The 26,564-nt window shown below is 47.9% G+C and overlaps 1 protein-coding gene across 1 annotated transcript in view; it reads left to right on the forward strand.

Moving 5' to 3' along the window:
* LOC140717676 (EH domain-containing protein 1) overlaps positions 1–26,564 on the forward strand; it is a 103,798-nt gene that overhangs the window by 20,471 nt on the left and 56,763 nt on the right. The window contains exon 2 of the mRNA XM_073031314.1: positions 6,969–7,066. Coding sequence (XP_072887415.1) covers positions 6,969–7,066 — 98 coding nt within the window. The remainder of the gene's footprint in view (positions 1–6,968; positions 7,067–26,564) is intronic.

Here is a 26,564-nt window from a genome sequence, read left to right on the forward strand (position 1 = left end):
AATGGTGTGAGAAACAAAAACGCACAGATGAAGGCTAATAATTAATATGCTAAAGAAGATAAATTGTGCATATTAAAAAAAGCTGAGAACACCAGTTAGAGACTCCTTGAAAATGAGTCTGTAGGTTGTGGAATCAGTTGAGGTGGGGGTGAAGTTATCCGCACTGGGCCAGGTGCCTGATGGTTGTAGGGTAATAACTGTTCCTGACCTTGGTGGTGTGGGACCTAAGGCTCCTGTACCTCTTTCCCGAGGCCAGCAGTGAGAAGAGAGCACAGTCTGGATGATGGGGAGTCTCTGGGACACTGCTTTCTCGTGGTGGGGAGGGCTCTTCCTGTGATGGACTGGGCCGTATCCACCATCTTCTGTACACTCTTCTGTTTCTGGCATTGGTGTTTCCCTCTGAGGCTGAGATGCAGCCAGTTATGAACTCTCCACTGTGCAGCCTTAGAAGTTCTATAACAACCCTTTGTAGGGTGTATAGATAGAGATAAGCTTCGATTGCTATCTCTTTCAACAAGTTTATCGACATATACTCAGCTAAAGGAAACAATGTTTCTCCAAACCGGGGTGTACAGTACAGTGGTACAGTACAGATAAAACGCAGTAACTTAGGAAAATAAGAATTAAATCTACAAATGAATTATGCATATATAAAGTGAATAATTTAAATATTGCAAGGTAAACTTTGCAAGTAACACTTCGAATACGATGTGGCCGGGAGTTCAGAAGCCTGACAGCCTGAAGGAAGGAGCTGTTTCCCATCCTGACCGTTCCTGTCTTTATGCATCGGCGTCTCCTGTCTGATGGTAGAAAGTCAAAGAGGATGCTGGATGGACGGGTGGGATCCTTGGTAATACCAAGACCATAAAACATAGGAGCAGAATTAGACCATCCAGCCCATCGGGTCTGCTCCGCCATTCATTCATAGCTGATCTTTTTTTAATCTCCTCCTCAATCCCAGTTCTTCCCCGTAACCTTTGATGTCGTGTCTAATCAAGAACCAACCAATCTCTATCTTGAGTGCACCCAATGACCTGGTCTTCAGAGCTGTACATGGCAACAGATTCCACAAATTCACCACCCTTTGGCTAAAGAAATCTCTCCTCATCTGTCTTGAAAGGGCGCCCCTCTATTCTGAGGCTGTGCCCTCTTGTCCTAGACTCCCCCACCATGGGAAACATCCTTTCCACATCCACTCTGTCTAGGCCTTTCAACATTCAAAAGGTTTCAGTGGGATTTCCCCCCTCCCCCATCTTTCTGAATTCCAGTGAGTACAGGCCCAGAGCCATCAAATGTTCCTTGTATGATAACCCTTTTACTCCTGGAATCATCCTTGTGAACCTCCTCTGGACCCACTCCTATGCCAGCAGATCTTTTCTAAGATGAGCGGCCTAAAACCGTTCACAGTACTCAAGGTGAGGCCTCACCAGTGCCTTATAAAGCCTCAGTATCACATCCCTGCTCTTGTATTCTAGACCTCTTGAAATGAATGCTAACATGGCATTTGCCTTCCTCACTATCGACTGAACCTGCAAGTTAACCTTTAGGGTATTCTGCACAAGGACTCACAAGTCCCTTTGTATCTCAAATTTTTGGATTTTCTCCTCGTTTAGAAAATAGTCCACACATTTATTTCTACTACTAAAGTGCATGACAGTGCATTTCCCAACATTGTATTTAATTTGCCACTTCCTTGCCCATTCTCCTGATCTGTCTTAGTCCTTCTGCATCCTACCTGTTTCCTCAACACTACCTGCCCTTCCACCAGTCTTCATATCATCTGCAAACTTGGCAACAAAGCCATCTATTCCATCATCATTTATATACAACGTAAAAAGAAGTGGTCCCAACACCGACCCCTGCGGAACACCACTAGTCACTGGCAGCCAACAAGAAAAGGATCCTTTTATTTTCACTTGCTGCCTCCTACCGATCAGCCAATGCTCTAACCATGTTAGTACCTTCCTGTAATACCATGGGGTCTGAACTTGCTAAGCAGCCTCATGTGGCACCTTGTCAGAGGCCTTCTGAAAGTCCGAATGTACAACATCCACTTCAACCCCTTATCGATCCTACTTGTAATCTCCTCAAAGAATTCCAACAGTTTCATCAGGCAGGATTTTCCCTGAAGGAAACCATGCTGACTTGTCCAAGTACTCCATCACCTCATCCTTAACAGTTGACTCTAACATCTTCCCAACCACTGAGGTCAGGCTAACTGGTCTATAATTTCCTTTCTGCTGCCTTCCTCTTATCTTAACAAGTGGAGTGACATTTGCAATTTTCCAGTCCTCTGGCACCATGCCGGAGTCCAGTGATTTTTGAAAGATCATTTCTGCCACCATTATCTCTAACGCTGTCTCTTTCAGAATCAGTTCATCTGGTCCGGGTGACTTGCGTACTTTTTAGGTTTCAGCTTTTTGTGCACCTTCTCTCTTGTAACAGTAATTGCACCCGCTTCTCTTTGTACCCCCTTAATATTTCTCTTCTAGTGGTCCTATGTTCACTGTCTTTTATTTTTAGCATATTTAAAAAAAAAACTTCTGTCCACTTTGAAGTTATTTGCTAGCTTGCTTTCATATTTCATCTTTTCCCTTCTAATGATTTTTTAGTTGGTGTCTCTAGGTTTTTTTTAAAAAAAATACTTCCCAATCCTCTTTTCCATCCCCCCAAACTAATTTTTGCTTTGTTGTACACCCTTTTGCTTTTACATTAGCTTTGACTTCCCTTGTCAGCCACAGTTGTACTATTTTGCCATTTGAGTATTTCTTCATTTTTGGACTGCACGTACTGCACCTTCCTCTTTTTTTCCCCCAGAAACGCACACCATTGCTGCTCTGACTTCCCTGCCAGCAGCTCCTTCCAATGTACTTTGGCCAACTCCTCTCTCACACCACTGTAATTTGCCTTGCTCCACTGATACACTGCTACATCAGGCCTTACTCTCCCCCTATCAGATATCAAGTTGAACTCAATTGTACTGTGATCACTGGTTCCTAAGGGTTCTTTTACTTTAAGCTCCCTAATCACCTCCGGTTCGTTAAATAACACCCAATCCGCTATAGCTGATCCCCTAGTAGACTCAACAAACTGCTCTTAAAAAGCCGTTTTTAGGTATTCAACAAACTTGGTCTTTTGAGTTCCATTTCCAAACTGATTTTTCCCCAATCGACCTGCATGTTAAAATCTCCCATGACTACCATAACATTGCCCTTTTGACTCGCCTTTTCTATTTCCTGTTGTAATCTGTGGTCCAGCTCCCAACCACTGCCATCGACGTCCTTTTACCCTTGCAGTTTCTTAACTCCACTCACAAGGATTCAACATCTTTTGATCCTGTGTCACATCTTTCTACTGTAGTGGTCGCCAACCCGTCGATCGCGATCGACTGGTCGATCTTTGAGACTTTCCCAGTAGATCCCGAAGAAGAAAAATAAATACACAAATACTGTTGAGAGACTGTTTCTGGGTTGCGGGGTTTTAGTTCCGTTCTTTCTGCCCAGTGCGCATGCGTGTAGTTCTCCCAAACTACACAGTGTAATTCAGTGGTCCCCTACCACCGAGCTGCGAGGAAATGATATGAGTCAGCTGCACCTTTCCTCATTCCCTGTCATGCCCACTGTTGAACTTGAATGCACACGAGGTCATTACCCAAGTGTGCCAGGGATCACTAGTTGGCCTCGGGTAACAGGCCGGCGGGAAGTGCCGATGCTACCAGCCTGGAGCGTGGGCAGATGGGCGCTGTCTCTAAACCTGTTTAGCACTCCGAATGTCCATGGGAACCCGGTGCTAAAATATTCGCAGACCTCATTCGGGCTCGGTTTCGTAAGCAGCAGAGCAGCTACCTCGCTGCGATCTACTGAAACAAACTTTTGTCGGCCGATAGATCCTACGGGGGGGGGGGGGGGGCAGGCGCACGTCCTAATGCACTCCTCGCTTGGTCGGTCACTCTCTCTCCAGACTGCGACCGCCGCGGCCCTGGTACGGGAACAGACGCATCTGGCCAAGGTGGCAGGCGGGCGAGAGGCTGGAGCTCGGGCCCGGAGGCTGTCTAATGAGGCAGTGAAGCCCTCAAAACTGCTTCGGTACCCTGAGTCCAAGCACCCTGCACTGAAAGACAAACCCACTGAGTTTTTTTTCTAGCGGAAAAAACGTGAGCAAATGGGACAGCAGCTAAGAGCCACGTCAACTGAATTGCGGAATAGACTGGACATAAGGAACCTGCTTCGAGTATCACTGTATTCCCGTCGCGTTTAACACTCCCCCCCCCCCCCCCCCCCCCGGTCAGCCGGTCCGCAAGAATATTGTCAATATTAAACCGGTCTGTGGTGCAAAAAAAAGGGTGGGTACCCCTGGTGTTTATATATTATTTCTATTTCCGGGTTGCGGGGTTTTACTTCCGGTCTTTTCTGCCCAGTGTGCATGCGTGTAACTAATAGATTTGAGCCGATCTTGCCTTTCACTAAGGCTGAGGTAGGGGATCTTGGGCTTAAAAAGGGTGGTGACCACTATTCTACTGATTTGATGCCATTCTTTACCAGTAGAGCCTATCCCTCTGATATAACATGTAACCTTGGGCATTCAGCTCCCAACTACGTTTCAGGGATGGCCACGACATCATACCTGACCAGCTGTGATAGTGCAACAAGATCGTCTACCTTATTTCTTATACCCACGCGCATTTAGATACAGCACCTTGAGTACTGTATTTGCTATCCTATCTGATTCTGCATCCCTAACGTGCAATTGTACCATCACCTGCCTGCCCTTCCTGACAATCTGACTGTGCACTGTCTTTATTTTTATACCATGCGTCCTATCCTGGTTCCCTTCACTTCGGTTCTCCCCCCCCCCCCCCCCCGGCCAAATTAGTTTAAACCCTCCCCAACATCTCTAACAAACCTGCCCGCAAGAATATTGGTCCCCCTTGGGTTCAGATGCAACCCGTCGCTTTTGAACAGGTCATACCTCCCCCAGAAGAGATCCCAATAATCCAAGAACCTGAAGCCCTGCCCCCTGCACCAGCTTCTTAGCTGCACATTTACCTGCCCGATCATCCTGTTTCTACCCTCACTGGCACGTGGCACAGGCAGCAATCCAGAAATTACTACCCGGGAGGTCCTGCTCCGCAGCTTTCTACCTAGCTCTCAATTCTCTTTTCAGGACATCATTGCTTTTCCTCCCTAAGTCATTGGTACCAATATGTACCAAGGCATCTGGCTGCTCTCCCTGCCTCTCCAAGATGTTGTGGATGCGATCTGAGACATCCCTGGCACCTGGCAGGCAACGTACCATCTGGGTGTCCCGGTCATGTCCACAGAATCTCCTGCCTGCGTACGCAGTGCTCCTGATAAATGTCCCTGGTGGACAGTAGGGATTTCCCTATGATTCTCTCGGCCGTTCTCACGGTCCTTTTGTAGGGACTAAATCCAGTGCTGCTCCCACACCAGATGAAAATGCAGCTTGTTGGGATGCTCTGGATTGGTGCACCTGTAAAATTCAATTATTATTGGGGTGGGGGCGCCTCACTTACCTCAAATGGCCGCGGGGTGTGGAGGCGCTGCTGTGCCACCTTTATATTGAGGTCATCAGTGATGTGAACATCCAGGAACTTGGTGCGCTATGGGGGATGGTTTATCTGCTCCTTCCTAAAGTTCCTTGGTCTTCTCCACCTTCAGACTTGGGTTGTTACTCCGGCGCTTCATCTTCTATGTCTGGAATTTTGGGCTGAACTCTTAGCTGCGGAATTGCCGTGGGCCAGAATTAAGGTGACTTGGCAGTTCTTGAAGCCAAAGAGAAAGTGAAATGGAGGAACTCAGTGGCTCAAACCTCATCGGAACGGGCATCAGTTTAGTTTTCATTCTAGGTATCACTATCTGTGGTCTCTGCAGAACACACGGCATGGGCTAGATGGGCCGAAGGGCCTGTTTCTGTGCTGTATTTTCTGCGACTCTATGGTGCAGAGTAGCACCAGTAACCCAGGTTCTTTTCCACTGCTGTCTGTAAGGAGTTTGCACGTCTTCCCTGTGGCTGTGTGTGGTTTCTTTCGGGTGCTCTGGTTTCAAGACTCAAAGCACACTTATTAATAGAATATGTATGCTGTGTACAACCCTAAGATTCGTCTTCCCCCATACAGCACTACGGAACCAACTCACTCAAAAAAAAAAAAAGCATCAACCCCACCCACGCATTAACAAAAATTGCACAAACTGCCACAACAGGAACAAGCAAAAGCACAAATATGTTCCCATGTTCTAAAGGGTTAATTGGTCGCATGGGTGTGATTGGACAGCGCAGGCTCTTCAGGTGTTAAAGGCCCGTTGGCATACAATATCCTACATAAAAGGAGCAGTTCCTTTCCCTCGTAATCCAGCCTTTTAGCAGATTCAGTTTTCAGCCCCCTCTTCACCTGTCACTTCTCACTTCATCCCTCCTCCCCAACCAATCCATATTCCCCCTCACCTGATTTCTCCTCACACTTGGCATCTTGTATTCCTTCCAGACCTGGCGAAGGGTCTTGTCCTGAAATTCCTCTGCATTGATGCTGCCTGGCTTGCTGAGTTCTAGCATTCTGTGCGTTGTGTGGGCCAAAGGGCCTGTGTCTAACACGTCCCATCCCCAGATGGGCGACCTGCTCAAAAATCATATTCACAAAGTCCCTGCAGATGCTGGAAATCCAGAGGAACGCACACACAAAATGCTGGAGGGACTTGCCAGGCTAGGCAGTATTTATGGCGAGGAATAGATGCTGTCTAATCTGAGTTCCTCCATTTTTACATTGTAGAGATGGGCAGCCTCCCTAGCACTACAACGCCAGGACAAAACTATTCTGGCCTTCCCCTGCGTCACCAACCGCTAGCTTACCTTTGCCACGTTATCGACCATTAACTCTCCTTTTCCACATTACCGACCGCTAGATCTTTCCCACATTATCCACCTCTAACTCTCCTTTCCCTTTCCTCACTCAGGTTCAACTGTGCACAGTTACCTAACCCGGTTCTAGAGAGCATCAGCATCATCGACACGCCGGGCATCTTATCTGGAGAAAAGCAGCGAATCAGCAGAGGTGAGAAGTAGACCTGGGTTGGTGGCTGTGATCGGACTTGGTTCTCCCCCTCCCTCCTGCCCTGGTGAAATTGGATGTGGATAATTCGGATGATTCTTGGTGTTTGAGCAATAAGTATCGGATATTCTTGTGCACTGGTTCTGGTTTACTATTGTCACCTGTGCATGCGGTGTGGCCGTGTACTGGTTTACATGACACAATTATCATGTTAAATTCCTCTTCCTGTCGTGGCTAATTTATTAACCCTCTCAACCCCATTCTCCTGTCTTCTCCCCGCAACTTTGAAACCCTTGCTAGTCGAGAAACTATCAATCTCTGCTTTTAATATACCCAGTGTCTTGGCCTCCACGATCATCTGAGGCAATGAATTCCACAAATTTACCACCCTGTCTGAAGAAATTCCTCCTCATCTTTGAAAGGGGCATCCTATTCTGAGGCTGTATCCTTTAGTCCTACATTTTCCCACTATTGGAAGCATCGTCTTCACGTCCACTCTGGGGGAGGCGGGGTGGTCATGGACTGTGGTTAGCACATCACTTTCCAGTGCCGGCTACAAGATGGGTGTTCAATTCCCGCCGTCTGTAAGGTGCTTGTACGTTCTCGCCGTGACTGCGTTGATTTTCTCCAGGTGCTCCAGCTTCAGCCCACATTCCAAAGACATGCGGGTTGGCGTGCCACATTGGCACCGGAGCTTGGTGAGATTTGGGCACACCTCCCCCCCTGCCCCCAGCACATCCTGATTACTGAGATCGTTGATGCAAAATGGCACATTTCACTATGTTTAGATCACCTACCACCCAGGACGCGCCCTCTTCCCCTGTGCCATCTGATTTCTGAATGGACACTACCTCATTTTTAAAATGTCTATATAATATTTGTGTATTGCATTGGACTGCTGCCGCAAAGACAAAAACTTTCCCCGACACAGCCCGGCGATACTAATTCTGATGTTGCATGTCACAAAGCTAATCTTGGAGAGAGCAGCTTTATTTGTCACGTGTACATCAAAGTGCCGAAACGGACAGTGAAAAGCATCGTTTTGCGTCACAGCACCAGGATGTCGCTGAGGGCAGCCTGCAGGTATCACTGTGCATCCGGTGCCGACACACCGCGCCCGTTGTTGCATGAATGAAGTCACCGGAGAGGGGTGCTGGTAGATATGACGCAGACTCTTTATTCAACACAACAAGATACAGCCGGCAACATAAGGAGACGCTTTCATTCGAAAGGTCTGATTGTGCCCAGCACTACACACACTTTGTGTGCTAAAGGTGAAGGAAAATTCAGGACGATTCCGACAAATCCATATTTGCAATCTTCCCACCATCACCCCCAAAACAATTGTTCATCACTGTCTCATACGTGCAGTGGAATGTTGACTGGACTCGTGGAGACAGTCGGCTAAATGCCTGCTTCCTGGCCTCTGAACCTATTGTTCAGAGCTGCATTCAGATCAAATCCGCAAGCCGTATTCAGATCTGAAAATTGGCGGCGGAAGTGAATGTGCTGAACCCAAGCCCGCAGCTCACTAATCCTCACCCTAGCCATTCATCTTTGGAGTGCGGGAGGAAACTCACAGAGTCACAGGAGAGCGTGCAAACACCTTACAGACAGCGGTGGGTATCAATCTCAGGTAATCACTGGTGCTGACTGCTGTGCCGCCGTCCGCTCTCTATTCTCTGATCTTAGATGCAGTGAAGAGCTCTTGTGTGCTGTCCAGTCAGGTCACACCATACAAATGGTTATTGAGGTGGTAAAAAGAAAGTTATGTGGGGATGTATATCAAAGGGGTCGTAAGCCGCTCCCTCCCTCTGCTAGCATGCAGGTCACCCTTGGGCAAAGGGTAGCCCCTGATTAGTCCCCTTGATCAGGGTCATGAATAGCCATGGGAGCAGGTGACGGATGGTCATGTGAGCAGCATATCACAAGTCGTGGTTACGTAACAGCTGACGACGGGTAGATGATCTCTGGTAATGGCTGGGCTCACCCAGCTTGTAAAGACTAGCCCAGAAGAAGGCAATAGCAAACCAATTCTGTAGAGAGAGGAAAAAAAAATTCCATGAACAGTCATGGTCATAGATTGGACGTGGAGAAGATTTTTCCTGTGGTGGGGGAGTCTAGGACTGGAGGACACAGCCTCATGATAGAGGAAATGAGGAGGAATTTCTTTAGCCAGAGAGTGGTTGAATATGTGGAATTCATAGCCACAGACGGCTGTGGAGGCCAAGTCATTATTTTAAACCCAGAGGTTCAGGTTCTTGATTAGTCAGGGCATGAAGGGATACGGGGAGGAGGCAACAGGTTGGGGGTCAAGAGGGATCAGTCATGACAAAATGCTGGAGCAGACTCGATGGGCCGAATGGCCTAATTCTGCTTCTGTACTTTTGATCGCCCACGTCATCCGACACGGTCCATAATGATGACGGTGGAAAAAGAAAAGCAGAATATAGCCTTGCAGTTGCAGGGAGACAAATTCCAAGGGCACAGTGAAGTAGATTGTGAGATCAGGAGTCAGATAACAGTGGATTCAGGTGAGGCCTACTTTGGGGTTAGAGGACTGTGTATGTGGGAGGGAGGAGCAGGGCTTGTTCTGCTGTTTTTGTTGCTTGTCGGGTTCTGTTGTTCAACTGAGCATTGTGGGGGCATGCTGTGTTGGCACCGGCACGTGGGCTGCCCCCACCCCCTCCCCTGCCTCCAGCGTGCACTCTGGTGTGTGGGTAAGGCAGGGGATACCTTTCACTATGATTCAAAAGCTCAAAGTAAATTTCATTATCAGAGTGCTTGCACGTCACCACATAACGACCCTGAGATTCATTTTCCAGTGGGCGTACTTACAAATCTATAGAATAGTAACTGTAAACGGGATCAGTGAAAGAGCAAAATCATGGAAGATGACGGACTGTGCAGATACAACTGTGAATAGCAATAAATGATGAGTGTGTGAAATAACAAGACAGAGTCCTTGGTGGGATCAGAAATAGAATGAGTGTAGTTATTCTCTTCCGTTCAAGAACCTGATGGTTGAGGGGTATAACTGTTCCTAAACCTGGTGATGTGAGTCCTGAGGCTCCTGTACCTTCTACCTGATGGCAGCAGCGAGAAGAGAGCACGGCCTGGGTGGTGGGGGTCTCCGATGCTGCTTTTCTGCGACAGCGTTGCATGTCGGCATGCTCAGTGGTTGTGAGGCCTTTACCCGTGATGTACTGAGCTGAATCTTTTGTAGATTCAAAGTCTATTTATTATCGAAGTATGTAGGCAGTATACGACGCTGAGATTTGTCTTCTCCAGACAGCCAGGAAACAAAGAAAAACCATGGAACCTGTTTCAAGAAAAACATGCATAAAAAAAGAAAAAAATGCACGAGAGGCTAAAAACAAAACACAATGCAAAACAAGAGTCGAGGCATATTCAGTTCAGAGCATCCAGCTCTGGGTCTCTCTTCATGTGCACCCCGATAAATCAGCTGAAATCTCGGATGGAAATCTGGTGCTGCATGCAATTAAGGCTTTTGTGTTGGAGTCCTTGATTCAGCACCTTATTCTCTGTAGCCTTGCCTCAATACTGCACGAGGTGGTTAACTTTGTCCCCAACTGTTAAAGCTGCCAAGAGATGTTGAAAATTTTTCAGGAAAAGCTGAGGAGATGCCTCACCTGGAAATTCGCTTTTGTCACTCCCCCTCATCGACTGCAAGGCATTCCCAGTCCTACCTGTGACTGGGCAGATGCTGGAGACCCAGAGACCCTCTGGAGGAACTCAGCAGGTCAGGCAGCATCTATGGACGGAAATGGAGTCGATATTTCGCCGGAACAGTCCCATCAGGACTGGAAATGAATGGGAAAGAAGGAGGTGGGGGGAGGGAGAGGAGTACAAGCTGGTGGGTAATAGGTGAGGGTGATGAGAGGGGATTGCCAGAAGAGATAAAGGGCTGTAAAGAAAGGAATTTGATTGGAGAGGAGAGCGGACCAAGGGGAGGAGGAGGGGCACCAGAGGGAGGTGACGGGCAGGTATGGTAAGGGGATGGAAAAAGAGAAAGAGAGAAATTACTGCAAGTTAGAAAAATTGATGTTCATGCCGTCAGGTTGGTGGCCACCCAGACAATGAGGTGTTGCTCCTGCAGTGTGAGAGTGTGGCCTCAGTGCTCCAGTGGAGGAGGCCGTGGGCTGACTGTGTGTGACTTGGTAAGGCGCCTCCAGTCTATTTATAGAGCAGTCTGTGTCTTCGAAGCTCTCTCGTGACATATCACTGGCAGTGGAAGTCCATGAGTACCCGTCCGCCCCCACCTCGGTCTGGCGACTGTGATTGGCTTGCAAGCTGGAAACACTGCTAGCTTTGATGAGGGCCGAGTTCATCCGCATCGCGGACCAACCCGCGCTTGTGTGTGCACAGTAGTTTGTTGTGTACTCTGTACTTAATAGCATTTGGCCACACGCCATCGGGCCTTTCATTGAATTTGCTGTTGCCAGCTGTACGCTGTTAGTTATTTTGTTAAGAGATACACCGCAGGAACAAGCTCTTCCGGCCTCGCGAGCCCGTCCCGCCAGATTACACCCACGTGACCAATTCACCTATGAACCCGTACGTCTTTGGGAGCGGGACGAAGCTGGAGCTCCCAGAGCAAGTCCATGCGGTCAAGTGGCGAGCGTGGTGGGAGGTCTACTGGTAGTGGTACCTTATGGATCTGCTTCTCTTGGGGCTGCTGTCTTGAGCAGAGGTCTGGCCCCAACCACAAGTCCTCCTTGCTGTCTGTCTCTGCTGATGATTTCAGAGAGCTGACAGCTTTGAGTGCAGGAGTTGGGTGGTATATTGTATCTGTCTCTTAAAAGGCAGCAATGGAGGTCCTCCATCTCTGGCGGTGTTCAGGGCTTCCTTCATCATGTCAGTAGCTTCCTCGGTTTTCACTCCTGGCAGTCATGCAAGTCCTGTTTGGAGACTCGGGAACACCGTCACACTCAGATGGAGAAGGATTCTTCATTGCTGTTTCCGTGACAATTTTGTTTGACCAGTCACGGTTTGTTAGCCCCGAACCTGGAGGACCGGTGGACCACTCTCAGTCTGACCTCTACCCTTTGACCTGTTTGGCATGGGTGACCCTACCAAAGCACAAAGCCCTGACTCCAGCCCGCACAGCTCTCCCGGGTCATTGAGGCACGCAAGCCTCCAAACCCTGCGACAAGGTTGTGGCCCCCTTGGATTTGTAAGGTACTGGTGAGACCAAATTTGAAGAATTGTCTGCAGTTCTGGTTTCCTGCGTACAGGGGGAAATCAATAAGACAGCCAGAGTACAGATAATTTTTAATTTATTTAGAGGTACAGCACAGTAACAGGCCCTTCAGCCCAACGAGCCTGTGCTGCCCAGTTCCATCCATGTGACCAACTAACCTCCTAACCTGTGAATCTTTGGAACAAGCAGCCACTGTCACGGGCAGAACGTACAAACTCCTTATGGACAGCGGCCAGAATTGAATCGGGGTCGCTGACGCAGTAATAACATTAAGCTAAATTTTACATTTAGCTGAGGGCCTGAGTTAATAGAGAAAGATTGAAGAGGTTAGGATTTTATCCCTGGAGGGAAGATTTGATAAAATTATGAGGGGTGTAGATAGGGTAAATGCAAGCAGGCTTTTTCCACTGAGTTTGGGTGGGTCTACAACTAGAAGTCATGGGTTAAGGGTGAAAGGTGATCTATTTAAGGGGCATCTTCCCTCAGAGGGTGTGAGTGTGTGAAGAGGTGGAAGTGGTGGATGTGGGTCTGATTTCAACATTTAAGAGAAGTTTGGATAATTTTTAACTGATTTATTGAACTACAGCGCGGAACAGGCCCTTACAACCCTTTGAGATGACCCGCCCCACAACCCCTGATTTAACCCCGGCCTAATCACGGGACAGTTTACAAGGACCAACTAACCTACCCAACTGGTACGTCTTTGGGCTGTGGGAGGGAACCTGTGCAGTCACAAGGAGATCGTACAAACTCCTTACAGGCAGCAGTGGGAATTGAACTCTGTATTGTAAAGTGTTGCTCTAACCACTACACTACCATGCTATCCCCATGGAAGGGAGGGTCGCCGGGATTAGGCAGAGTAACAGCTTGGCACGGGCTAGATGGGCCGAAGGGCCTGTTTCCGTGCTCTGTCTCCGTTAATTTAGTTCCGAGTTGGGGAATGCATTCAGCGGACTGCGCAATGCCAGCCTCCCCTCCGACGCTATTCCTGCTGCTCCACTTTGCCAAAGGATTGAGGGATCTGGCTGGAAGGAACCTTGGAATGTTGGCAGCTTGTGCTACCCCCTCATTCCACCCCCACCCTCCCCAAGCTCACAGTCAGGATTAAGCTAGAAGGTAACAACACAATAGAGTGTAACAGCTACCGATAAAGTGAAGAATAGTGATTCAGGATCACACTGTGGTTGATGGTGAGGCCAGGACTCCTAGAGGTCTGTTCAAGTCTTACAAAAGCGGGATGATTGCTGTCCTTGAGCCTGGTGGAAGGTGCTTTCAAGCTGAATTTCTCTCCCGTTTTTGTTTGCAAGTTGGGGGTGTTAACCACCGTTCCTGATTAAATTGTGGTTGACATTCAGGTATTCCCCATAACGGTAGGCTCCGGGAGCAGCCACTTAGTGGCTCTGTTTAACACAGCTCGGACTGTTTTTTGATGTGCGTAAGGTCTACACGGGGAGCCTTGCTCTTGGCTGTTGTTGTACTCCGAGATTTTGTGGGGGGTGGCGAGACATTGCTGTCATTGGGTGGTGGCAGTGTGAATGAGCAGAAGCGGGGCAGCACTTTGACAGCCTCTCGATTTTATAGTTCAGAGTAAATTTATTGGCAGAGTACAAGTACCATAACAACCTTGAGGTTCGGTTTCTTGCAGGCCCCTACAGGAAAATAAAGAAATACAATAGAATCTATGAATAACCAAGACCGACAAACATCCCATGTGCAGAAGTGTGCAAAAAATAAAAAATAAATAATTACTGAGAACGTAAGCTGCTGAACACCTCTCCTCCCACGCCACTTCCTTCAGCAGAGAATGGATTATCTACCAAACTTCAAATGCTTCATCGGTGTCTTGACTTAGTTTTTTTAAGAAGTTACCTTCACATCCTCCAAGTTCCAGATTTTAAAAAAAATTATTGCAATAGAGCGAGGAATAGGCCCTTCGAGTTTCATCGTCCAGCAATCTCCGGATTTAATCCGGGAGAATCACGGGACATTTTACAATGACCAATTAACCTACCAACCGGTGTGTCTTCGGACCAAGGGAGGAAACCAGAGCACCCGGAGGAAACCCACGCAGTCACGGGGAGAGAACGTACCAACTCCTTACAGGCAGTGGTAGGAATGTCTCCCCTGTTGTTTACCCTGTTCCCCTAGTCTTCCTATTCAACAAAATTGCTCTGGATCTAAAGTCTGGATTTCTCCCAGCCTAGCCAGTGTCCCATCTCAGTTCCTCTCCTTCCTCCTTCCATAACTCGGCTTGGTTACACAGTGTCCACGCCAGGACCACTAGATTTTTTAAAAAGCAGTTCCTTTCCCCAAGCAGTCAGGCTGATGAACACCTCCACCCACGAACCCACCTCACACCAACCCCCCCACCACATCCATCTAATACACCTAGTGTCATGCAATCACTCTGTGTATGTAACAGTTACTTCGACATTATGTTTTAAAGGATTGCCTTTATACTTGCTGTCTGTGTGTTTTAAATGCTGGACTGGATCCACGGTAAAAAATAATTCCGTTCTCCTTTACGCCAGTGTACTGAAGAATAGCAATGAGTAATCTTGAATCTTGGTAATCCTGCGCAAATGTTCATTTGAGGTTTGGATTCTGCAGGCAAGTCCCTCTAGCAGTAACCTGTTTCTGAAGCCACCCCCAATGTAGATGGGAGACGTGCCGTGGTCGCGCAGGGGTTCCCTGACCTTGCGTCCACACACCCCTTGATTAGTGGTTTTTTTAAAAAAAGGTTGGGAACCCCTGAGTGAGACGAGACTGTATATTTAAAGAAAAATAGGAGCAAAATAAGACCATTTGTCCCATTGGCCCTGCCGTTCCATCTTCCCTTTCAAACACATTCTCCTGCCTTCTTGTAACCTTTGCCTCTGATTGAGAATGTAGATTAAAGATTCAGATAACACACACAAAATGCTGGTGGAATGCAGCAGGCCAGGCAGCATCTATAGGAAGAAGCACTGTCGACGTTTTGGGCCGAGACCCTTCGTCAGGACTCACTGAAAGAAAAGCTAGTAAGAGATTTGAAAGTAGGAGGGGGAAATCCGAAATGATAGAAGACCTGAGGGAGTGGGGTGAAGCTAAGAGCTGGAAAGGTGATTGGCAAAAGGGATACAGAGCTGGAGAAGGGAAAGGATCATAGGACAAGAGAAAGGAAGGGGGAGGGGAGCAGCAGAGGGAGATGGAAAACAGGCAGAGTGATGGGCGGGGGGGGGAGGGACGGAAAAAATAAATCAGGGATGGGGTGAGAAGGGGAGGAGGGGCATTAACAGAAGTTAGAGAAGTCAATGTTCATGCCATCATGCCAGACAGAATATAAGGTGTTGTTCCTCCAACCTGAGTGTGGCTTCATCTTGACAGTAGAGGAGGCCATGGATAGACATATCAGAATGGGACGTGGAATTGAAATGTGTGGCCACTGGGAGATCCTGCTTTCTCTGGCGGACCGAGCGTAGGTGTCCAGCGAAACGGTCTCCCAGTCTGCGTCAGGTCTCACCAGTATATAAAAGTCCACACCAGGAGCACTGGACACACCAGCCGACTCACAGGATTCAGATTAAAGATTCAGATATTAGTGTTATTTGTCGCATGCAGTGACTGACTGCATTAACTTTCCGTTCCTGAGGGGCGTTAGACAGAATATTTTATGGCGTATATTTAGAGATAGCAGGTCCAAGGAGCCCTCGCCACCCAATTACACCCGTGTGACCAATGAACCTACTAACCTGTGCGTCTTTCGAGTGTGGGCAGGTCACAAGGAGAATGTTACAGCTGCTGACAGACGGTGGCAGGAATTGGACCCGGGTAGCTGGCGCTGTAACGGCCCCACGCTAACCGCAGCCCTACCGTGCCCATAGCTTTGCAGCGATCTAACGGACCACACTCGCAGGCCCAAACTTTTATCCAGATGGAAATGCCCTCGCGGTCACATTTGAACTCTGGTATCCAGGACTCTGAACTTGTGCCAGCACTCCGGAAGTGTTGAGCAGATGCAGATATCCCAGCGGGTCTCCAGGCAGGGCTGTCTGTTTTGATATCTCGCAGTGTGTTGCAGCCTTATCTCTGGGTGATTCATCGCAATAGTTACACTCAGCAGCCACTGTATTACTTTTTTGCTGTACCCAATAACATGGCCCCCGTGTGTATGTCCGTGGTCTCTGCTATTGTACGCCATGCGCTTGAATGTTCAACGTGCTGTCTGTTCAGAGATGCTCTTCTCCATAGTAGTAGGCAGCCGTCGATCCCAGGGGATCGTGGGCTTACGCCTCTGGTGGACTGAGATTCAAAGAACTGGCTGCTGTCTATGCAGTGGGTTCCCCCTCCCCCTCTCCACGTCACTGATGTCGTCCGAGGGAAGGGCAAGCGCCAATACAGCCTGGCACCAGTGTCGTTGCAGAGGTTGCCAGAGCGAAGTTGTACATGACATCGAACTGCCTTAGGGACCCTGGCTCCAGATTCCTTTCTCGGGGTTTAGCCCTGAAGCCTTTCCCGTGGGTGGGTGCGGGTGTTTAGAATTTGAGTTTTCCTTCTCCTAGGCGGGCTGCCGTCCAAGGCCGATGAGCCCCGCCTGCCCGAAGCAACTGGTTTCGAGGGCCTTTGCCCCTGCTCCTGTCAGTAGAAACGGTTCCGCCGGGCCTAGTAGCCAAGCCACACGTGAAGGCCAAGGGCTTGGTTGTCGGAGGCTGTTAGAGTCGCACGCCATTTGGAGCACTTTACACATGCCCCACCCTGGCTGTGACAACCTTAGGATTGACAATTTTCTGCACACCGCTGTTGTAACGTGTGGTTATTTGAGTTACTGTCGCCTTCTTGTCAGCTTGAACCAGCCTGGCCGTTCTCCTCGGCCATCTCTCGTTAACGAGGTGTTTTCGCCCACAGAACTACCGCTCACTGGGTGTTTTCTTGTTTCTCGCACCATTCTCTGTAAGCTCTGCTGTTGTGCATGAAAATCCCAGTTCAGCAGATTCTGAGGTGCTCAACCCACCCCGTCTGCAATGGTCAAAGTCACTTAGATCACATTTTCTTCCCCATTCTCATGTTTGGTCTGAACAGCAGCTGAATCTCCTGACTGTGTCTGCATGCTCTTGTGCATTTAGTTGCTGCCATTTGATTGGCTGATTAGATATCTACAATAGTGAACAGGTGTACCTAATAAAGTGGCCACTGACTACATTTAGTAAGCAAGCCATGGATTAAAGGCATAGTTACTGAGGTTTAGCTCTGTACTTTAATTTTCAGGCTAGGATTTTTTGTGTTGTCTTCAGCATTGCTGCACACTTTGACCTCTTGGACTGTGGTTTTATGATGAGTGTGGGAGTCGGGATTGTCATTACAGCAGATTTAAACTGCTGATTGTGTTCCTCTATCCTTCCTGGACTTGCTAATTGACAGTGCGGGAAGAAGTAAAGTGTCCCATTGTCTACAGCCAGCTGACAGTGTGATCGAGTCACGTTCCACTTGCCTCCAAACAAGACCTGGAACCTTGTCCCAGTGGCCAAACACTTCAATTCCCATTCTGACACTGTGCCAAGATGAGGCCTCCCTCAGGCTGGACGAGCAACACATTATATTCTGCCCAGGTATAGCCTCCAACCTGATGACTTGAATTTCGATTTCTGGTGGAAACCCCCTGTTCCCCTCTCTGACTTTACACTTCTTACCTACCTATCTTTCCCCCTAGGTCCCATCATCCTTCCCTTTCTCCTATTGTCTCCTCTCCTATCAGATTCTCTTCTCCAGCCCTCGACCTTTCCCACCCCCAGGCATTACCTGTCGCATTCCAGCTAGCCTCTCTCCCCAACCCACCATCTTTTTATTCTGGCATCTTTCCCCTTCCTTCTCAGTCCTGAGGAAAGGGTCTCGGCCCAAAATGTCGACTGTGTATTCATTTCCTGACCTGCAGAGTTCCTCCGGCATTTTGTGTCTGTTATTCTAGAGCCGTGTTCGTGTGATATTGAGTACTTCTGCATGTCGTGTGGGCTTATGCCGCCCCTGATTTTTACAGCCCATGACATCCGCGTTCCCAGCAGCCTCTCCTGACTTTTTTTATCTTGGACCAATGCCATTGAACAAGGGGTCTGTGGAACCACTGCTCTAGGCGAAGGGCTAACAATAATTCAAAGTAAGTTTATTATCAAAGTATGTATACATCACCATATACAACCCTGAGCACCACACACAAAATGATGGAGGAACTCAGCAGGCCAGGCAGCATCAATGGAAAAAAGTACATTTGACATTTCGGGCCGAGACCCTGCAGCATAGAACAGTAGTAAGGTAGTGTTCATGGGTTCATCAGAAATCGGATGGGGGGGGGGGAGCTGTTCCTGAATCGTTGAGTGTTCTATACAAACCCTGAGATTCATTTTCTAGCACGCATTCAAAAAAATAGAATCAGTTAAAAACCACACACCCAGGCTGCCAAAACAACCAGTGTGCAAAATAAAAGCAAAACTATGCAAGTAAACGTAATTATAATCAATAGTGAATAAATAACACTGAGAGCATGAGTTGTCGAATCCTTGAAAGTGAGTCTGTGGGTTGTTGGAATCAGTTCGGAGTTGAGGTGAGTGAAGTTAATCCACGGTGGCTCAGGAGCCTGATGGTTGAAGGACAACTGTTCCTGAACGTGGTGGTGTGGGATCTAAGGCTCCTGCATCTCCTTAAAGGCAGCAGCTAGAAGCAGGTGTTGCCTGGATTGTAGGGGGGGGGGGGGGGGTGTCTTTGATGGATCTGTTTTTTTGGGGGCAGTGCCCCTTGTAGATGTGCTCAGTGGAGGGGAGGACTTTTCCTGTGGTGGACCGGGCTCCATCACCTCTCCCTACCTTTTTAGAGTTGTCCACCAATAATTCTACCAATTCTGTAATTTTTAACCTCATTTTAGTTCCTGACTCTTCTTGCGGGAAGAGGTGATCAAGAAGAGCTCATCTAGCCCCTCATTTTGTACCCCTTGATAAAAGAAAAACACTTTCTCCAGGCCCGACAGCATCTTGCATCTCCTGATCCTGTCGCGTTCTCTGCAGAATCAGGTTTAATGTCACCAGAATACGTGAAATTTGTAGTCTTTGCTGCAGCAGTACAAAGCGATGCATAATACTGTGAAATACAGTAAATATATATATTTAATAGTTAAATAAGTAGTGCAAAAACAGCAATAGAACAAGTAGTGAGGTAGTGTTCATGGGTTCATCAGAAATGGATGAAAAAGGAGGTACAGAAGCCTGAAGGCACACACTCAATGATTCAGGAACAGCTTCTTCCCTTCTGCCACACGATTTCTGAATGGACATTGAACCCATGGGCTTCTGTACCTCCTTCCTGATGGTAGCAATGAGAAGAGGGGATGTCCTGAGTGATGGGGGTCCTTAATAATAGAAGTCGCCTTTTTGAAGATGTCCTGGATACTATGGAGGTTGGTGCCCATGATGAAGCTGACTAAGCTTACAACTCTCTGCAGCTTATTTTGACTCTGTGCAGTAACCCCACCACCCCATACAGACATGATGCAGCCAGTCAGAATGCTCTCCACAGTACATCTGGAGAAATTTGCCAGTCTTTCGTGAGATACCAAATCTCCTGAAACTCCTAATGAAATATAGCTGCAGTTGTGTCTTCTTTGTATCTGCATCGACATGTTGGGCCTAGGATAGATCCTTAGATGTTGACACCCAGGAACTTGACATTGCTCACTCTGTCCACTTCTTATCTCTCTCTCTCTCTCTCTCTCTCTCTCTCAGCACTGGTGTGTTTCCTCATCTGTGACCAGACTAGTTTTCAGTTCTAATGTCACAGTTTCTAATCTCAAACACAATATAGTTAATCTTTATAACCTGCAAACATGAGGAAATCTGTAGATGTTGGAAATTCAAACAACACACACCAAATGCTGGTAGAACACAGCAGGTCAGGCAGCATCTATAAGGAGAAGCACTGTCGACATTTCGGGGCCAAGACCCTTCGTCAGGACTAACTGAAGGGAAAGATACTGTGAGATTTGAAAGTAGTGGGGGGGAGGGGGGAAATGCAAAAGGAGGGGGTGAGGTGAGGTGAAGCTAAGAGCTGGAAAGGTGATTGGCGAAAGTGATACAGAGCTGGAGAAGGGAAAGGATCATGGAACGGGAGGCCTCGGGAGAAAGAAAGGGAGAGGGGAGCACCAGAGGGAGATGGAGAACAGGCAGAGTGATGGGCAGAGAGAGAAAGGGGGGAGGGGGGAAATAAAAATAAATCGGGGATGGGGTAAGAAGGGGAGGAGGGGCATTAACGGAAGTTAGAGAAGTCAATGTTCATGCCATCAGGTTGGAGGCTACCCAGACGGAATATAAGGTGTTGTTCCTCCAACTTGAGTGTGGCTTCATCTTGACAGTAGAGGAGGCCATGGATAGACATATCGGAATGGGACATGGAATTAAAATGTGTGGCCACTGGGAGATCCTGCTTTCTCTGGCGGACCGAGCGTAGGTGTTCAGCGAAACGGTCTCCCAGTCTGCGTCGGGTCTCACCAAAAGACTGGGAGCACCGGACGCTGTATACCACACCAGCCGACTCACAGGTGAAGTTTCGCCTCACCTGGAAGGACTGTCTGGGGTCCTGAATGGTGGTGAGGGAGGAAGTGTAAGGGCAGGTGTAGCACTTGTTCCGCTTACAAGGATAAGTGCCAGGAAGGAGATCGGTGGGAAGGGATGGGGGGGGGACGAGTGGACAAGGGAGTCGCACTTATCCCTGCGGAAAACAGAAAGGGGGGGGAGGGAAAGATGTGCTTGGTAGTGGGATCCCGTTCTACTTTCAAATCTCTTAGTATCTTTCCCTTCAGTTAGTTCTGACGAAGGGTCTCGGCCTGAAACGTCGATAGTGCTTCAGATGCTGCCTGACCTGCTGTGTTCCACCAGCATTTTGTGAATCTTTATAACCTCCCTGCTCTTGTACTGTTTGATAGTTGGTGTTTCTTTTCTCTTCTGCCCCTCTCCAATGGTGGACATCTCAAATACTCGGGCTTAAATTTAAGGAGCGGGGAAGGGGTTGAGGTTCAGGGGGTTTACAAGGTGGTAACGGTAGGTGTCTGGAAAGTGCGGCCAGGCGAAGCAGTGGTGTCCAAGAGAAATTTAGACACATGAATATAGGCTGTGGGCAGGCAGCAGCCCTGAAAAAGGGTCTTGACCTGAACTATCAACTGTTTATTCATTCCTCCAGCGTTCTGTGTGTGTTCCATGGATTAGTGCTTCCCAATATGGCCAGCACGGGCATTATGGGCCGAAAGGCCTGCTTCTCTCTTTTATTAATTTTTCCAAATGCCCTTTTGACTCCTTATCACCCTGATGCCTTGGTGACGTGCTTTTCCTTTGCAGCGTTTCAGTCGTACTTGCAGGGGACTCCTTTTACCAGGAACGCTTGCTGCGGCTGTGTTTCCCTGTCACTGCTGGGGGGGTGGGGGGAGGCCACCCGGCTGTACGCGAAGGGACTTTACGGCGCTGCAGGGAGCTAGCCGTTGTGTGCCTGTCACTGAGCCATGCCGTGCTGTCACTTTTTCCCCTCCACAATGCTGCCATTATTTGGAGTGCCCCCTTTTGTGTTTAAGAGCCATTGTTTTGGTCCAAAACAAACTGGAAATTCTGCGTTTGCATAAATTTGACCTCAGCTCCAGGAAGCATGACCGTGTGACCATGCGCTGATTAAATCGGTAACCCTTCGCAGTCTGGTTTTCAAATGGGCAGGTACCTCGGCACATGCTGTTTGTCCCCCGCTGTCAAAGGGTCATTAAAATACAGATATAATAATGACATCCAGATTGGTGGTGTTCTGGGCATTACAGGTTATCTAAGGATACTGGGGGAATAGGCCAAGGAATTTCTTCAGCCAGAAGGTGGTAAATCTGTGGAATTCATTGCCACTGACGGTCGTGGAGACCAAGTCATTGGGTATATTTAAAGCAGAGGTCGATAGGTTCTTTATTAAGTCAGGGGAGAAGGCAGGAGAGTGGTTTAGCTCTTAAAGTTAAAATTCCACCTGCCGTAGAGAGTGCAAATCCATCCTGGTTTAACTTCACAAAATGGTGGCAAGGTGACGTAGCGGTTAGCTTAACGCTGTTGCTGCGCCAATGACCCCAGGTTCATCTCCTTTGCTGTCTCTGCACTCTTCCCATGACCGTGTGGGTTTCCTCCAACATTCCAAAGCTGTATGGGTTAGCAGGTTAATTGGTCACGTGGGTGTAATTGGGCCAGTATGGACCCTTGGGCCGAAAGGTCTGTTACTATGCTCTATCTCCAAACAAAGTGTAAGGTGTTGCATTTTGAGAAGTTAAGCCAGTGTGGGCTTTCCCTCAGATGCCAGGTCCTTGGGGTGTTTCAGAACAGAGACCCAGGGGTACAGATAGATAGGAATTGGTTCATTGTTACACACTCAGTGGCCACCATTTTCTAGGTACATGTTAATTAAATGTCAAATCATCCAATCAGTGCACAAAAGCATGCAGACATGGTCAGGAGGTTCAGACCAAACATCAGAATGGGGGAAGAAATGTGATCGAAGTGACTTTGACCGTGAAATGATTGTTGGTGCCAGATGGGGTGGTTTGAGTATCTCAGAAACTGCTGATCTCCTGGGATTTTCATACACAACAGTCTCCAGAGTTTACAGGGAATGATACAAGAAACAAAATGGAACATCCAGTGAGCGGCAGTTCTGTGGGCAAAAATGCCTTAATGAGAGGTCAGATGAAAATAGCTAGACTGGTTCAAGCTGACAGGAAGGTGACGGTAACTCCAATCACCACACGTCACAACAGTGGTGAGCAGAAGAGCATCTCTGTTCCAGTGGTTAGGGTACAGCAGCAGAAGACCACGAACATGCACTCAGTGGCCACTGAGTTTATAAAACTTAATTTAGGCTGGGTGTTCCCAAACCCTTTATGCCATGCAGCCTTACATGGATAAAGCACTGATTGATGGGCAGGAGGCAAAGAGTGAGATCACGGGGAGCCTTTTCTGATTGACTGCCAGTGACTAGTGGTGTTCCACAAGGGTCGGTGTTGTGACCGATTATATTTACGTTATAGGTTAATGATTTGGATGATGGATTTGATGGCCTTGTTGCAGAGTTTACAAATGAGACAAAGATAGGTGGAGGGGCAGGTAGATTTGAGGAAGTAGAGAGGCTGCAGAAGGACTTAGCCAGATTAGGAGAATGGGCAAAGAAGTGTCAGATGGCATACTGTGCTGGGAAGTGTATTGACTTGCTCTTTGGTAGGAGGAATAAAAGGATAGAATACTTCCTAAATAGAGAGAAAATTCAAAAATCTCAGATGCAAAGGGACTTAGAGTCTTTATGCAGGATTCCCTAAAGGTTAATTTGAAGGTTGAGTCCGTGATGAGGGAGGCAAATGCGATGTTTGCATTCGTTTCATGAGGATTAGAATATAAAGGCAAGGAGGAAATGCTGAGGCCTGACTCGGAGTATTGTGAACAGTTTTGGAAGGGATGTGCTGACACTGGAGAGGGTTCTCAACAATGTTTCCAGGTTTGAACAGCTTGTCCTATGAAGAGTGACAGTTTGGCTGTGGTCATGTATTTGCTGGAATTCAGAAGACTTGAGTGGTGGCCTCATTGAAACTTATCAAACGGTGAAAGACCTTGGAAGAGTGGATGTTTCCTGTGGTGGAGGAGTCTAAGACCAGAGGACACAGCCTCAGAATAGAGGGGTGTCCTTTTTGAACAGATATGAAGGATTTTTTAGCCAGCGAGTGGTGAATCTGTGGAATTCATTGCCACAGGCAGCTGTGGAAGATAAGTCTGTATGTCTACTTAAGCAGAGGTTGATTGGTCAGGACAGGAGATTGGGGGCTGAGAGGAAAATTGGATCAGCCATGATGAAATGACGGGGCAGACTCGATGGGCCAAATGGCCTAATTCTGTTCCTGTGTCATACGGTCTTACCCCCCCAGGTTGGGAACCCGTGGTTTAGGTCATGCTTGAAGGACTGGCTGCTTTCATTCCAGGAGGATGTGGCGCCTTTGGAGAAAATGCAGGAAAAAATTGACAAGATGTTGCTGGAATCAGAGGGGGAGAAGAGGCTGGGTAAAATTGGATTGTTTCCCCTGGAAATTCAGAGTGACCTTTGAGAAGTTCATAAAAGTTGAAGGAGATGACAAGGTAAAGGTCGTATTTCTGTGCCTCTCCCATGGTGTTAATGTCGAATGCTGCAGGGCATAGTCTTAAGGTGGGAAGAGAAAGGTTTCAAGGAGATTTGAAGCAAGGTTGAGGATGGTTGGTGCTTGGAACATAATGCAAGGGAAGACAGTTACTAGAGACGTACAAGAAAGCTTTATCAGTCACTTGCACATTGAAACGTCCAGTGAAATGATTTGTTTGCTTCAACGACCAACACAGTCCAAGGATGCGCTGGTGGCAGCCCGCAAGGGTCACATTGCTTCCGGCCCCAACGTAGCATTTAGACAGGGCTGTGGGCGTGCAGGGAAGAGAGGGAGAGGGATCATGTGCAGAAGCTGCAGGGAGTTGTAAAATTAGCTCCATCATGAGCACCAGCCCCCGTAGCATCCAGGACCTCTTCAAGGAACGATGCCTCAAACAGAAAAGGAGGAAAGGAGACCTCCATCATTAAGGACCCCCCCCCCCCCCCATCACCCAGGACGTGCCCTCTTCTCAAGTGAAGTCAAGTCACTTTTATGGCAACGCGAGTGAATCTGCAGATGCTGGAAATAAATAAAAACACAAAATGCTGGCAGAACTCAGCAGGCCAGACAGCATCTATGGGAGGAGGTAGTGACAATGCTTCGGGCCGAAACCCAAAGGGTCCCTTAGATGCTGTCTGGCCTGCTGAGTTCTGCCAGCATTTTGTGTTTTCAAGTCACTTTTATTGTAATTTCAACCATAACTGCTGGTACAGTACATAGTAAAAATGAGACAACATTTTTCAGGACCTTGCTGTTACATGACACAGTACAAAAACTAGACTGAACTTTGCAAAAAAAAAACATGGAGAAAGCTACACTAGACTACAGACCTACACAGGACTGTGTAAAGTGCACAAAACAGTGCAGGCATTACAATAAATAATAAACAGGACAATAGGGCAGTAAGGTGTCAGTCCAGGCTCTGGGTATTGAGGAGTCTGACAGCTCGGGGGAAGAAACTGTTACATAGTCTGGTCGTGAGAGCCCGAATGTTTCAGTGCCTTTTCCCAGACGGCAGGAGGGAGAAGAGTTTGTATGAGGGGTGCGTGGGGTCCTTCATAATGCTGCTGCTTTTGCGGATGCAGCGTGTAGTGTAAATGTCCGTGATGGCGGGAAGAGAGAACCCGATGATCTTCTCAGCTGACCTCACTATCCGCTGCAGGGTCTAGTGATCCGAGACGGTGCAATTTCCGAACCAGGCAGTGATGCAGCTGCTCAGGATGCTTTCAATACAACCCCTGTAGAATGTGGTGAGAATGGGGGGTGGGAGATGGACTTCCCTCAGCCTTTGCAGAAAGTAGAGACACTGCTGGGCTTTTGGTATGGAGCTGGTGTTGAGGGACCAGGTGAAATTCTCATTGCTACCATCAAGAAGGTACAGGAGCCTGAAGAGACACACTCAACAGTTCAGGAACAGATTCTTCCCCTCTGCCATCTGATTTCTGAATGGACATTAAACCCATGAACACGACCTCACTACTTTTTTCCACTAATTGTTTAACTACGTTTTTTTTCTCTATTATTATGAATTACACAGTACTGCTGCCACAGTGTGGGTAAATTTCACGACATGTTAAACCTGATTCTGAAGTGTGCAGTTTAAGATGGCGTCTTGGTGAACGTAGATTTTGTAGACTTCTGTGTACTACTTCTGGGCCGCTCTGAAAATGAAAGTAAAGGTCAGAAAGTGTGCCAAATTCTTCCAGAGGTAAAATTCCCCCTCAGTAAAGCAACCTGACCAGTCCTTGCCTATCTGTAGTTTCATCAGCTGTAGATGGTAATCGCAGGAAGTTTCAAAACCTGTTAAAACTCTTAGACGTTAATGACATACAGCGATCCCAGTTAGAGATTGAGCATATTATATGCCTTTTCCAAAAAAAAATGTTGTGTAAGTGCAGGAAAAGTCTGCTGAGGTAGAACTTCAGCCGCACTCTTATTGAATGACAAGCATTCGTGTGAGGGCTGAGTGGCCTCTCCTATTTTGCGAGGAGTTCCACCCACCTTGGCTGGGGTTGGGTTGTCACAAACAAAGTGATTTAGTATTCAGGGATCTGGGGAGTCCTGCCGGCTGAAATCTGTTGCTAGTGGTA

Source organism: Hemitrygon akajei, chromosome 28 (assembly GCF_048418815.1).
Source record: "Hemitrygon akajei chromosome 28, sHemAka1.3, whole genome shotgun sequence".
NCBI classification, from domain to species: domain Eukaryota; kingdom Metazoa; phylum Chordata; class Chondrichthyes; order Myliobatiformes; family Dasyatidae; genus Hemitrygon; species Hemitrygon akajei.